At 48.2% G+C, this 13,415-nt stretch overlaps 1 protein-coding gene across 1 annotated transcript in view; it reads right to left on the reverse strand.

The window, feature by feature from the left end:
- Positions 1-5,431: 5,431 nt before the first annotated feature.
- The window catches only part of VAT1L (vesicle amine transport 1 like), a 206,753-nt gene continuing 198,769 nt past the window's right edge, over positions 5,432-13,415 (reverse strand). The window contains exons 8-9 of the mRNA XM_040253483.1: positions 10,640-10,723; positions 5,432-8,037 (exon numbers count right to left, since the gene is read on the reverse strand). Of these exons, the coding sequence (XP_040109417.1) occupies positions 7,939-8,037; positions 10,640-10,723 (183 nt within the window). The 3' untranslated portion in view covers positions 5,432-7,938. The remainder of the gene's footprint in view (positions 8,038-10,639; positions 10,724-13,415) is intronic.

Raw genomic sequence — 13,415 nt, forward strand, 5'->3', positions numbered from 1 at the left:
ACATGTGTAAAATGCCTGGCAAAGAGCAAATCCTCAGTAAATGTGTTTCACTTTCATGCTTGCCTTGATTTAATTTCACTCTATGAAAATCTCCAAACTCTAAGGTGGGATAGTATTTTGAAAATGATCCCAAGCTTTATGCCCATGAGCATTTGTAAGTATGCCACCTGGGTCATTGTCCTATGTTGGTTTTGACTCCCAGCTCCAGTAGTGATTTACATTTGAGGGGGCACCTCTCGACAAGTGGCCCCCCTCTTAAGGAACAGCTTACATCACCAGCCCCTCTTCGTTTCACTCCTGAAAGGAAGAGGTGTTTTGTTTGTTTGTTTCCCCACGTTCATGTCAGTTTAGTGCTGCTGAAATTCGTGACCAAATGTGTTATGGCTGGACTCTGGGGGGGACTTGCCAAAGAATCGTGATTCTGATAGGACCCCTGCAATCTGATCTGCCTCCCAAAGCTAGAAGACGCTCTGTGCACGCATGCTCTGTCGTGGCCAACTCTCTGTGACCCCATGGACGGCAGCCCACCAGCCTCCTCTGTCCATGGAATTCTCCAGGCAAGAATACTGGAGTGGTTTGCCATTCTTTCAGAGGATCTTCCCGACCCAGGGATCGAACCCATGTCCCTTTCATCTCCTGCATTGGCAGGTGGATTCTTTACCACTTGAACCACCTGGACCGTATAAATAATGGTGTTCATCTGGGGGAGATTTCTCATGATCTCCTCTTACTTGAGAACATTCTCCATTAATCCCTGGGTTAATCCCTTGGTTTAGTACAAAATCCAGAATCTTTAAAAGGGTATTAATGTATTGCTATAATTCAGCCATATTAATCATTTGTCTCTTCTCCTGATGCATGCAGTAGCTAAATGGACCATTCCATGAACTTGGCCTGCACTTTCCCACTAATGTGCCTAAAGATAGTTCCTTCTCCTGGACCACTCTCTCCCCCTGTTCCTGATGAACACGGTTCATCAAATATAGCACTGTTGACTGCTCAGACCACGCCACCTCCCTGTACCAAGGCAGGCTCTACAAATAGATTGCTGTTTGCACTAGTGAGAAAACTTATTTGTTGTTACATCATTCAACTGTAAACTCCTGAAGGGCTGGAAGAGACTGTGTACTTCTTATTTTTCCTGCTAAAATACTAAAAATGCTGTGCTGAGAACATGGTTGTTGAATGAATGAATGAAAAAAAAACAAAAACAACAAAACCTTGTTTTGAAAGCATCTGCCATCTGATTTCCAGATTGGAACATGTGGGTCATGGTTTCAATCTGGTTAGGCAAACACTTCACATTTCACCTTCATAACAATTCCAGGACACAGACCACGTGATCATCTTCATTTCAGTAGGGGAAAGCTCAGATACGAAGCATTTTAGCCAAATTTGATTCTTGATTTGCAAGATTCCGGGGCACATGCTCTCGGCCGCTGCACATGTGTGAACATATGCGTGTGGTGTGTTTGGGTTTCTCTTGCTCCTATCTGAGTCACTCCTTTGTTTGGGTGCTTGGGAGCCAATTTGAATAACTCATAGGACACATTTCCCAGCATATTTGATTGGCTCATAATAAGAGCTTTGCTCTTTCTGCTCAAGACAGAGAAGGTAAAACATTTACGGCTTAGAGAATTCAAGCTGCTATAGCAAAATATCATAGACTGGTAGCCTCTAAACAACAAAACTGTATTTTTCAGGCTGCCAGCGTGGTCAAGTTTTTGAGAGCGAGTGCCCTTCTGGGTTGAGCACTGCCAGTAAATGAGGGAGCGGGGGGAACCAGTTTTCTCATGACTGTTTTATCTGTGTTAGTTTTCAGTCGTGTCTGCTTCTTTGCAACCCCATGGACTGGGGCCTGCCAGGCTCCTCTGTCCATGGAATTCTCCAGGAAAGAATACTGCAGTGAGTAGCTATTCTCTTCTCCAGGGATCTTCCCAACCCAGGGATTGAATCCTTCTCTCCTGAATTGCAGGCAGATTCTTCACTGTCTGAGCCACCAGGGAAGCTCCTCATGACCTTTATAAGGACACTAATCCCATTCATGAGGTCCACCCTCAAGACCTCACCTAATCCTGATTACCTCCCCAAAGCCCACCTCCTAATACCATCACATGGGGGAAAGGGAAGGGTTTCAAACTATGAATTTTGGAGGGACACACTGAGTCTATACAACTTCTTTCTTTTCCCACAAGCAAATCTGGAAGTGAAATAGTGAGATCTATGTATTATCTGTTGTTTAAGAAAAGGAAGCTACTGAGTATTTCCTAATCACTCAATTTTCCCAGCCCTTGTCATGCCCACTAGGTATGCTTACTCCTTGGAAGCAAAGTCGTGACCAACCTAGACAGCATATTAAAAAGCAGAGACATTAATTTGCCAACAAAGATCCATTAGGTCAAGGATATGGTTTTTCCAGTAGTCATGTATGGATGTGAGAGTTGGACTATAAAGAAAGCTGAGTGCCAAAGAATTGATGCTTTTGAACTGTGGTGTTGGAGAAGACTCTTGAGAGCCCCTTGCACTGCAAGGAGATCCAACCAGTCCATCCTAAAGGAGATCAGTCCTAAGTGTTCATTGGGAGGACTGATGCTGAAGCTGAAACTCCAATACTTTGGCCACCTCATGCGAAGATTTGATTCATTTGAAAAGACCCTGATGCTGGGAAAGGTTGAAGGTGGGAGGAGAAGGGGATGACAGAAGATGAGATGGTTGGATGGCATCACTGACTCGATGGACATGAGTTTGGGTGGACTCCAGGAGTTGGTGATGGACAGGGGGGTCTTGTGTGCTGCGGTTCGTGGGGTTGCGAAGAGTCGGACACAACTGAGCGACTGAACGGAACTGAACCTAAAGTACCAAGCTCTATGCCATGTGCTTTTATACTCCTGAACCACACTAAGTCAGCTTAAAAGACGGCACTCAGGGCTTCCGTGGCGGTCCAGTGGTTAAGACTTTGCACTGTCGATGCAGAGGGTGTGGGTCTGATCCCAGATCAAGGAACTAAGGTCTCATGCTCCCTGGTACTGTCAGAAAAAGAGAGACTGCACTCAGCCATCACCTCCCCCGCGTGCACTTTCCTCAGCATTGTCTTCCATAAGAGTCAGACCCTCTGCTTTGCCCCACCCTCTGCCCCTAACATTGCCTCTTTAAATCTGTGTTACATATCTTGGTGTAACATTTCTTTTTAAAAAACATTGCGTTTCTTTTTTTTTTTTTTAATATTATTTACTTGGTTGCACTGGGTCTTAGTTGTGGCACGTGGGATCTTCAGTTGCCGCCTGTGGGATCTGGTTCCCTGACCAAGGGTTGAATGCAGGTCCTCTGCCTTGGGAGGAAGGAGTCTTAGGCACCGGGCCGCCAGGGAAATCCCTTGGTGTCCATTTCTGCCCTTCCTCTAGACCTGTTGTCCAAGATGGAAGAGCATCAAGGAATCAACACACTTGTTAGGAGTTGCACTCATCCAGGGATACTTGGAAGTTAATGGAGAAATACATCCTCTTCCCCAGGTGAGTTAGCTGTAGGTCTCCTCCAGTAGTCACTTGCTCACAGACGCACCCGAAGTGGTTTCTCCTCTTCCAGTCTTATATCCCCTCTTCCCCAACCTGTGCTTCTTGGGGTCATCTCCCAGAAAGTTTGCTGACTTTCAAATCCTTGTTTCAGTGTCTGATTTTGGAGGACCCAAACCAGGGCAAAGAAATCAATGGGCTTGCTCTCTACCTCTGGATCACCTTTAGGCTTATCTCCTATCCCTCCTCCCACTGAACCCCACATTTACCCTTTGTAATCACCTCCCACACCCCCAGGCTTTCATGTCACCCCACTGCACACCCTTGTTCCCTCCCCTGGAAATCCAGGATTATTCATTTGGCATTCAAAGACCTCCGTGCCCTGTTTGGACTTTGCCTCATGCCTTTCTCCAGCTGCACTCCAGCCCCACACAGGGGACCATGTATTTCAGCTGCAGGGTTCTGTTCCCCATCCTGCCAAAGTGCCCTTCAGTGATCCCACCTCCTTGCTTTTGCACAGATGTTTTCCTCTGCCCCAAATGGCATGTGAAAGTTTTGCCTCTGTTTCTGGTCTACCTTCGTCCACGTGGCTGAAAAGAGTTTTGTTCCCAGCTACAGGTCCTGCTCCCGACTCTCAGATTTGCAAGTGAAAACTTGGGTTCTAGTTTATGTTGCGGTTTTTTGCTGAACTGGGTTTCCCTGTGACGGCACACCAGCGCTGGCTATGCGAGGCCATGAGCCTTACACGGAGTACAGGAGCATTAAGTGAGAACAGAATGAGAAAGTCCTTTGCACACGGATCTTGTAAGACTTCCACGTACAATGTGACTAACTTTTCTGCCTTGTTAACTCAAGTTTATGTATGTGGCATTTTATCAACACGCGACCTAGCTCCAATATTTTGGGCTTCCTACCAAGAAGGAAGGAAGAAGCCTCTCTAATCATGAATTCCTCCTTCACAAAACCTTTGCCCTTGGAGATTCACTTCTGTGCATCTCTTTGATAACCTGGAGGATATTGATTTGATCATGAAAAGGAAAATGGTTGCGATGAGTGAGGTTTAAAATAGCACTTCACTGTACACTTGGATCATAGGCTGGACCAAAAAAATGCTTCTTGATGTGCATATTATTTGCTGCAAAACAAAACAAATTGCCAAATGTATCCTTGAAGTCAGAGGAAAGGGAATCCCTGAAGAGTTTCTAGTGAGAAGGGACGGTAACCTGAAGCGCATTGTATGTTACCGCTTATTTAAGCCAGGAAGCATATGGGGCAGGTAAGGGCAAGGATTCTACTGTGGCTTTAAATCCTGGCTCCACCACTTCCTAGCTGTGTGATCTTAGTGCAAAACCTGTCTTCAGTTTTTTCACCTGTAAAATGGGCATAGCGATGGACTGCACTTCTTAAGGTTGTTGGGAGGGTAAGAGAGTTATTTATGTATACATATATATACAAGTTGTGTGTGTGTGTGTGCGTGTGCGTGTGTCTATGTATATATCCTCAGCATGAGGGAAGCTAAATGCCTTTTTTCAAAGCTTGTGCTTAGTCGCTCAGTTGCTCAGTCGTGTCTGACTTTTTGCAACTCCATGGACTGGATTCTCCAGGAAAGAATACTGGAATGGGTTGCTGTTCCCTTCTCCAGGGGGTCTTTCTGACCCAGGGGTTGAACCCCAGTCTCCTGCATGGCAGGCAGGTCCTCTGCCATCTGAGCCACCAGAGAAGCCTCTTTAAAGGCTTGTCTCATCTCAACTCCTATTTTTTCTATGTAGCCTTTAGTTCCCTCATCAGAGGATTCTTCTCAGACATGTTTTTTTTATATATATATGTATTTTCTTTTTTAGCCACTGGTGCCTTGTGTTTTAATAGCAGGACTGTTTTTGCAACAACTATGTATGTAGAATAACCGATGCCAGGCAAGGTTATGCTATGCTGAATACTTTTATTTGTATTTTTAATGTAAACATGATTTGCTTGGTAGGCACAATATAACGAAAGCTCTAAAGCCACAGATACATTAGACAATGCTTCAGTTCCCTCGTATCAAGCTGACATTATGGAGGAGCCTGCACAGTTCCTTTAAGGCAACCTGAGACATTCTGTACACTTCCTTCAGGAAAACAACCACGTGGCGGCAAAGATGCTTCGAACAAGAGTGTTAAACGGTTAATTCTGATACTTTAATTTCCGCCCCCCACCCCGCCCCGGTCTTCACGGCATTAGTTGATCTTATTGGTCAAACACTAGTTTTCTCTTCTCCTTCTGTATTCCACGGAGACAAAAGGGTTTTCTTTAACTCACCAGCACAATTTGTGATTAAAGTTGAAAACACAGACTTGGGGAAGAAGGTCTTTTCATGCTAATCCGCTGGACATAGCAAAGGGCATTTGGCTTCTGAACGGACAGTTCTGTTTCCCCAGCCAGAGAAGAGACCTGGGAGGCTCACGGGTGTCTGCTCCCCGAGCCCATGCAAATGCCATTTCTGTCTAGCTCACCAGGAATGTCACTTGGGTAGCTGCTCTTCTTAAGACCTCATGGAACACTTGGTTATGGCAGAAACATGACCAGGAGCAGAGCATTTAGCAAAAGTGTTGGCAGAGGGGGAAACACAACCTCTATGTTATCTTTCTAAAGTGGCCAAGACCTGGAATACTGGCGTGTCCTGGGGTAGCGAGAGAAGCTGATGTTGGCGTCTTCTTTTGAGATACACGTGTCCCTTTGCTCATCAGATGGCATCACCCTTTCTCATCTTCATAGCTTACACGTACACACAATGAGGAGACACTTCTTTCAGATAAATATTTGGCATAAATAAGTCATCATCATAAACTTAAGATAGGGGGAGAAAAAGCACATGTTCAGGGAGGTGACATTTGTTACAAAGGGACTTAGGGAATAAAACAGGTAATTGCTGAGATGCGTTCATTGCCATCACTCGAGGAAAGAGTGGGTTCTACCCTAAGGCTCAGTGGTGGAGAGATCGGGAATGTGGGCGCCCTCTGGTGTCTTGCAGAATGCAGGTGAGTTGGAGGTGCTAATCGTGTGGGCTCCTGTGTCCCCAGCTTGGTTTGCTAGTGATGGAATCGACCCCTTAAGGCAACAGGACTGGGAGAAGGTGATGAGGACCCCCCACCCCCCACCTCCGTGGATTCACTGACTCTCTCTTCCTCCAGAGAAATTGTTCACCTCAAGCCATGTCAAGTGGGGTGGGGCTAGGGGTGGGCTCCTTAGGAACTTGGGAGCTGGAAGTTTCAACAAGGGTGTGCGATCAAGTAGTTTGGTCCCTGATTTCTGAAAAGCAGGGTCTTGCAAAGAGTCTGCACCATGATTTTTTTATTTCAGAGGAGAGGAACGCACATTTGGCATCAGATAATAAACATCAACCTTTTGTATCACTAGAGTTTGTTACATGTAGGAACATGCTTTGGCAAGAAAAAAAGATACTCATTGATTTTTTTCCCCCCAGATAGGACTCAAGAAGGGGGTCTTCCCTGGGGAAGAAGGGGAATCTACGGTAAAGGTGGTTATCCAGTACCTGGAAATGAAAATAACAAGAAGGGTAATGCCATGGCAAGTGTGCAAACAGAGGCAGGTCTCAGGAATGACTTTGAAATAGTCCTGCACCTGGGGCATTTTCTTAAAATGGAATCTATACAGCAGTGAGAGGATTTTGCTCTCGTGATGGGGTTTCAGAGGAGGAATCCCTGTGGCTGGTCCTCACACTTTGCTGTTGACCCATCTTCTGTCCTGAAAAATGCACATCTCTTCCCCTTTGTGGTTAAGAACAGGTAAAGGGATCGAGCATCAGAGGGTGGGAGGAGGGTCTTCCAACCTTTTGACCATGAAACACCTGAATGAAGGTGAAGAGGTTGCCTCTTCAGTGGGAGGAAGGAGAATACGACTTGGGGAGATCCTACAGTTAATGGGCTCGTGAAAACATCTCCCGGCCTACCCTCTTTCTGCCGGCCAAACCGGCAAGTGCTCCTCTCGGAAGCATGGGCGGCTGGCAGCAAAAAGGATCACTGGCCCGAAGAATTCTCCGATCTGGAGGGTGTTCTGTGATAACACCTTTCAACCCAAACTCGTCTTTGCCCACGTCTGGCCTCCTAAGCGACGGACCTGTGGGCTCGTATCGATTTGCAAGGCTGTTCTAGAACTGTCGAGAAGGACCCAAAGATGGATGGTTTTGAAACAGAGAAGAGGGCAGAGTGTAAAATACACAGATGGGGGAGGGACGTAATACTGTGTGATATGGGCTTGGCACTTAATTTCAAAAACAACAGTGATCAACAGCTTTTTTTTCGCTCGGCTGACAGCAGATAAACACAACACGCGCTGGACTACAGCATTGGTTCACTGGGGCACAGGAGGGTTTTCTCAGCTGGATCCTCTTCTCCCAAAGCATCCCTCCGTCCTCCTGCTGGGCCACGGGCTACTGGATGAAGGGCATCCTCTCCTTGTTCTCGCTGTCTCCCTCGTGGTCCTCCTCCTCTTCGCCCGCCTCGCTCGTCTCTGTGCTGTCGTTGGCCATCTGTAATCCAACAGAAACAGGGACTGGCCTCTGACTCTCAGCACCACCCCCTCCCTCGTGGTCTAACCTGGAGCTGGCCTTTCTCTCTCTACCACTGACAAATGCAGGGCCTTCTCCCTGAGCTCCACCCCTCCACCCTCCTGCCCGCGCAATGCCTGCTTCTCCTTTAGCACGCAGCCCGCCTCCTCAAGGAAGCCTCCCCAGACTTCTCTAATGGGAACCGTCACCCTGTAGTGCGTGCTCCTCTGTGGCCCGGATCCATGGCTATCGTGTCCCATTTATACACATGGCTTGTGGACAGAGGACACCCTGCCCCGCTGTGGGAACTGCAAGTGACAGGGCAGATGACCCAGGCTCCTGCTTTCTTCTGTTTTCTCTTCTGCAGCTAGCACAGAGCCTGACACACTCAGGAAGGCAGTGCACATTTCAGAACAGCAAGCACACAATGGTTAGAGCTCTCCCTTATTAATACGTGCTCCACATTCACCACCATGCCAGGCGCCTCATGTCCGTCACCCCGCTTTTTCTCTTCTCAACAGCCATGAAGTGGTAGCCATAGCAATAACTATTGCTGGCAGTTTTGCAGCTGTGCAAAGGGAGACTCAGGTGACGTGTAAGCGGGAAGTGTGAGGCAGCGGAGGTCAGCAGGCTACAGAGAAGGTTGCCAGCCCTCTCTGGGGCCGGGGCAGACGCCAGGCCTGGGGCAGGGGCGCCGTCTGACGCCGCAGGGTGTGTAGGCAGCAGCTCCATCTAGGCTGCTGAGACGGAGCCCCGCTGTGCTCGCCCGTCCCCATCAGGAGAAGGCCCCCGCAGAACAGATGTTCCCGGCGCTTGCAGGCACGTCTGCTTCCACACCTTCGGCCAGCCTGCTGCCCCCACGCCTTGTAGCCCAGATGGTTTCAAGTGGCAGGTGTGCACCCTGCAGTGGGTTCAGTGGGGCAGACTCAGGGCCCTTGACGCCCCCTGAGCTCTGACGGTGGCCGTTCTGCCAGGAGAGTGTGCCCCTGGGAGCCCCTTGCTGCACCCCCCGACACACACACATGCTGTGGGGCAGTGATGCAGCCCCACAGAGCCCAGACCCTGTGCTGTTTGCTCTCCCTAGAAATACCCTCGCCACTGGCTGCCTCTCTTTCAAGCCTCCTCTCCATCCAGGAGGGACGGGCCCCTCCCGCCAAGAGATGCTCCCCGTGCCACAGGTCTGAGGTGCCCATCTGCCGTCAGCTCAGGTCCCAGGGGTGAAAGCCCCCCTGAGCTCCAGCAACGAGGACGGCGACACCTGCCACGGCTGGCCTGGGCTTTTACTTGGAAAGGTGGCTTTGCAGCTCCTGTCCTGTTGAGAACCCACCTGTAGCCAAGCAGGCCTTCCTACCAGCCCCACCACCCAGCAGGACCTCAGGTATAATGGACGGGCAGGAAGCCAGGAACAACTCCGGTGCTTGAGAGCAATAAGCGGTCCAGCCGGGCACTAGATGCCCTCCTCTGATGGGACTGAAATAGACTCAGTCACGGGTTTAAAAAACAAAACACAGGTGCACAGAAGACCTGCGATTCTAGCCTAACCGTGACCCCTTATCTGCCTCCAAACACTTGCTGGCCCAGTCCTGGGACTTAGAAAGCATTTTAAAAGTTATATCCAGGTTGTTACCAGTCACTTCCATGTTGTAAAATATCCTCTCACAAAACTGTCCTTCCTTGTGTGAAATGGCCATCATACCCAAACCACATTCTGGTTACAAAAGCAAGGAAACAGGTTTTAAAGCATACACATTGGACCACACATGCCAGGATTTTAGTTCGTCTTTTATCAACCACTGATGCAGCTCCAAAGCTAAACATGTGAGAAAACAAACCAAAAATCTTCCCGAGTATGTTCTTGGTTAAATCTTTCCTAGAATTTAGTCTGTATGAGACAAAGTTTTATGCATGTCATTGTAACTGACTTATGAGGGCATATTCAGATCCACTTTACAGACAGTGGAGCTGAAGCCAGAGTGACGACGACTGCCCAGGTCATGCAGGGGTTCAGAGCAGGGCTCAGGATCCATGCAGCCTGGGGGCGGTCTGCGTGTTGACCGCCACACTGCAGAGCCCCTCAAGAGACCCTTGCAAGAGGGTCTGGGATGTGTGTGTGACATGCTTCACTCCTGAGGGACAGGCTGTGTGTGGGGGGGTGGTCCCCACATGTAAGGGTGTGGTCCTGGCAAGAGAAAACAAAAGCCCTGGGGCTAGCAGGAGGTAGCTCGGAGGCAGGTGGCATCACTCTGTTGGGGATCGAATGTGAGTTTATGAACCTTTACCAGGAACTCCTCCCACCTGTAGCCAAGAGTGAGCTCGGGTAACAGGCACGGGCTGTGGTTTCTGTCCTCTCCCGTCTGCCCTCGGATGGCTCTGGAAATGTTCTCGCCAAAGCCTTCTCCTTTCCTTATTGGCGTTCATCCCGTCTGTGACTAACCCCTCACTCGATTACCTGGGGTCTCCCCCACCAGCCCCAGCAGAGAGCTGAGAGAGAGCTGAAAGCTGAGAGCTCTCCCCCACCCCACGTGTGCCTGCCTCTGAAAACCCTCTCCTGCCGCAGCGAACAGACGCCTCCCCTTTGACTCACCAGTGGAGTAGGGGTCTTTTCTACGTCCAGAATTAACTTGCCGATGTTCCCTCGGTCGTGGATCCGCTGCATGGCCTCCTTCACCTGGGAGACAGGGAGACAAAGCGCTGGTGAGGTGAGTCGTGACGTTCAGTTCAGTTCGGTTCAGTCGCTCGGTCGTGTCCGATTCTGCGACCCCGTGGACTGCAGCACGCCAGGCCTCCCTGTCCATCACCAACTGCCGGGGTTTACTCAGACGCATGCCCACCGAGTTGGCGATGCCATCCAGGTGACAAGAGGGCCTGGACAAGCCAAACCACTCGCTGTCCACCAGGGGGAGCTGCAGTCCAGGCTTAGCAGCTCAACCGACTATGGTTCCCAACTTAAATTCTGGTTGTCACTCACACTCTGTTGTTATGCAAGCAGTTTGGTTTCCTCGGTCTTAAAAAATGAGAGTGATAGCTCCAGAAATGAAAAGAGGAACATTTCTTTAAAAAAAAAAAAGAACTTGGGGAGGAAAGGCCTGTGGAGTTCCAAGAGTTACATGCTGCAGAAAGTGTCAGGGCCCATTAACAAGAGTTACATGCTGCAGAAAGTGTCAGGGCCCATTAGCCAGAGCAAATTTTGACCGATAAAATTATAAGATTATTTTTCTAGGGTCATTTGTCCCCAGCTTACTCAAATGTTACATAATCTGATTCGCAGTTTGGCTGAAATGGCCCATGACCCAGGTTGAACTACATTCAGGAACATTTTTCCCACCCAAGTGGAGACTTCTCCAGAACTAGCATTTTCCCCAGTGAGGGGACTTCCTGTTTCTCCTCAAACGATGAGGGCTTGTCAGACAAGCACACAGACGCCTCCTGGGGCCCCCTTTGCAAAGGCAGGTGTGGATGGAGTGTGATGGAGACTTCCAGCATTTCATGGTTGCAGTGTGGAAAATGAATACTCGGGGGTGCTGTGGGGATGAAATAAAGGAAGGAAATTGTAACAACACCAAGCTTGGTGTGGATAAATCCTCCACATCTCTTAGTAAAATCTAAATGGGAATGCAACATCTCTGGATTTTTTTTTTTTAAAGAAACAGATCTAGTTAAAATATTTTTCCTGAAGTTTCAGTTTTAAACAAATTTGTTTATGCATTCATTCAATCCACAAATATTCACTAATTGTTTCTTATAGGCGAGGTGCCATATCTTAAAAAAAATTTTTTTTTAAATAAATTAGGGTGTCTCTCTGCCTTTGAGGAACTCAGTCTGGGGTTTATGGAGCAGTGTTTGCTTATAGAAAAACCAAAGCCAGCTTCCCGTTTGAATGAAAACTTGACAGAGCCATTAAAAGGTGCATATTCTAATTGCTTCTCTGGGACTTTTGTCCTAAAGACACAATTCAAATTATGGGGAAAAAATTACCACAGAAAAGATACTCAATTGCTTTCAATGGCAAAACATTGGAGCAACTTATATGTTACAGAATAAGGGAATGGTCAAGTAAATCGAAGTTCTGACATATATCTACTGATTGGAAATGTTTTGTGGCTGTTAAAGTGCTAGTTATAAAGACTGTGCAGTAAGATTAAATGCCTTTATAATACAGTTAAATGAGAAAATCCAGGTGCATAACTTTACATCTCCATAAAAACATGGGCACCCTACAGTAATTAGAAAGAGATTTAAATATAAAACATTATGTACGGGAAGTAGGCTCCTTTCAGTTCTAATGTCCAAATCCTGTTATCTGGTAACCTGTTGTCAAACCAGTGTTCATTATAAATTCAATGTATCTTTAAATGCGTTCTTCGGACAAGGAAGCGCTGGTTAGAATCGTCCTCTTTTGTAGACTGATAGCATCATTGATTGCTGAGTTCCCTGTCCCTGATACATAATCCAGGAGGTTTCTCCTATTTCTGTGATGAACATTGCTTTCCAAGTGCTTTCATATTTTGGTGCTGACAGCTACTGTTTACTAAGAATCTTTAAGTATTGTGGCAGGCAGCTTCTAAAACTGCTCCCAACCCCCTCCTGGGACTCACCTCCGTGTGTATCCCCACAACCCCCTCACCCTCACCATTAAATGTGAGCTGGACCCAGCAACCAGCTTCTAACAAACTGAATATAGCAAAAATGATGGGATGTCCCTTCCTGATTAGGTTATAAAAGACTGACTTCTGTCTTGCAGTCTGTCTCTTTCTCTGACTCTTCTCGCTTTCTTGTTCTGATGATACAAATTGTCATGTTGTGAGCTGCTCTATGGAGAGCGCCCCCCCCTCCGCCCCCGCCCCTCACCGTGGCAAGGAATGGAGGGAGAACTCCAGCCAACAGCCAATGAGAAACTGATACGCTCCATCCAAAAACCCCCCAGGCTCTGGATCCTGCCAACAGCCAATGAGAGGGCTTGGAAGCAGATCCTGCCTCAGTCCAGCCTTGAAATGAGGCCACAGCCTTGGCTGACAACTTGACTGCAGCCGGAGGACCCAGCTAAGCCCTGCCCAGAGTCCTCACCCACAGGAGCGGAGATCATGAAGTTATTTTAAGTCAGTAAGTCTTAGGGATTGGAGAAGGCAATGGCACCCCACTCCAGTCCTCTTGCCTGGAAAATCCCATGGATGGAGGAGCCTGGTGGGCTGCAGTCCATGGGGTCGCCAAGAGTCGGACACGACTGAGCGACTTCACTTTCACTTTTCACTTTCATGCACTGGAGAAGGAAATGGCAGCCCACTCCAGTGTTCTTGCCTGGAGAATCCCAGGGACGGGGGAGCCTGGTGGGCTGCCGTCTATGGGGTTGCACAGAGTCGGAC

The sequence above is a fragment of the Oryx dammah genome, unplaced genomic scaffold, assembly GCF_014754425.2.
Source record: "Oryx dammah isolate SB20612 unplaced genomic scaffold, SCBI_Odam_1.1 HiC_scaffold_13, whole genome shotgun sequence".
NCBI lineage: Eukaryota > Metazoa > Chordata > Mammalia > Artiodactyla > Bovidae > Oryx > Oryx dammah.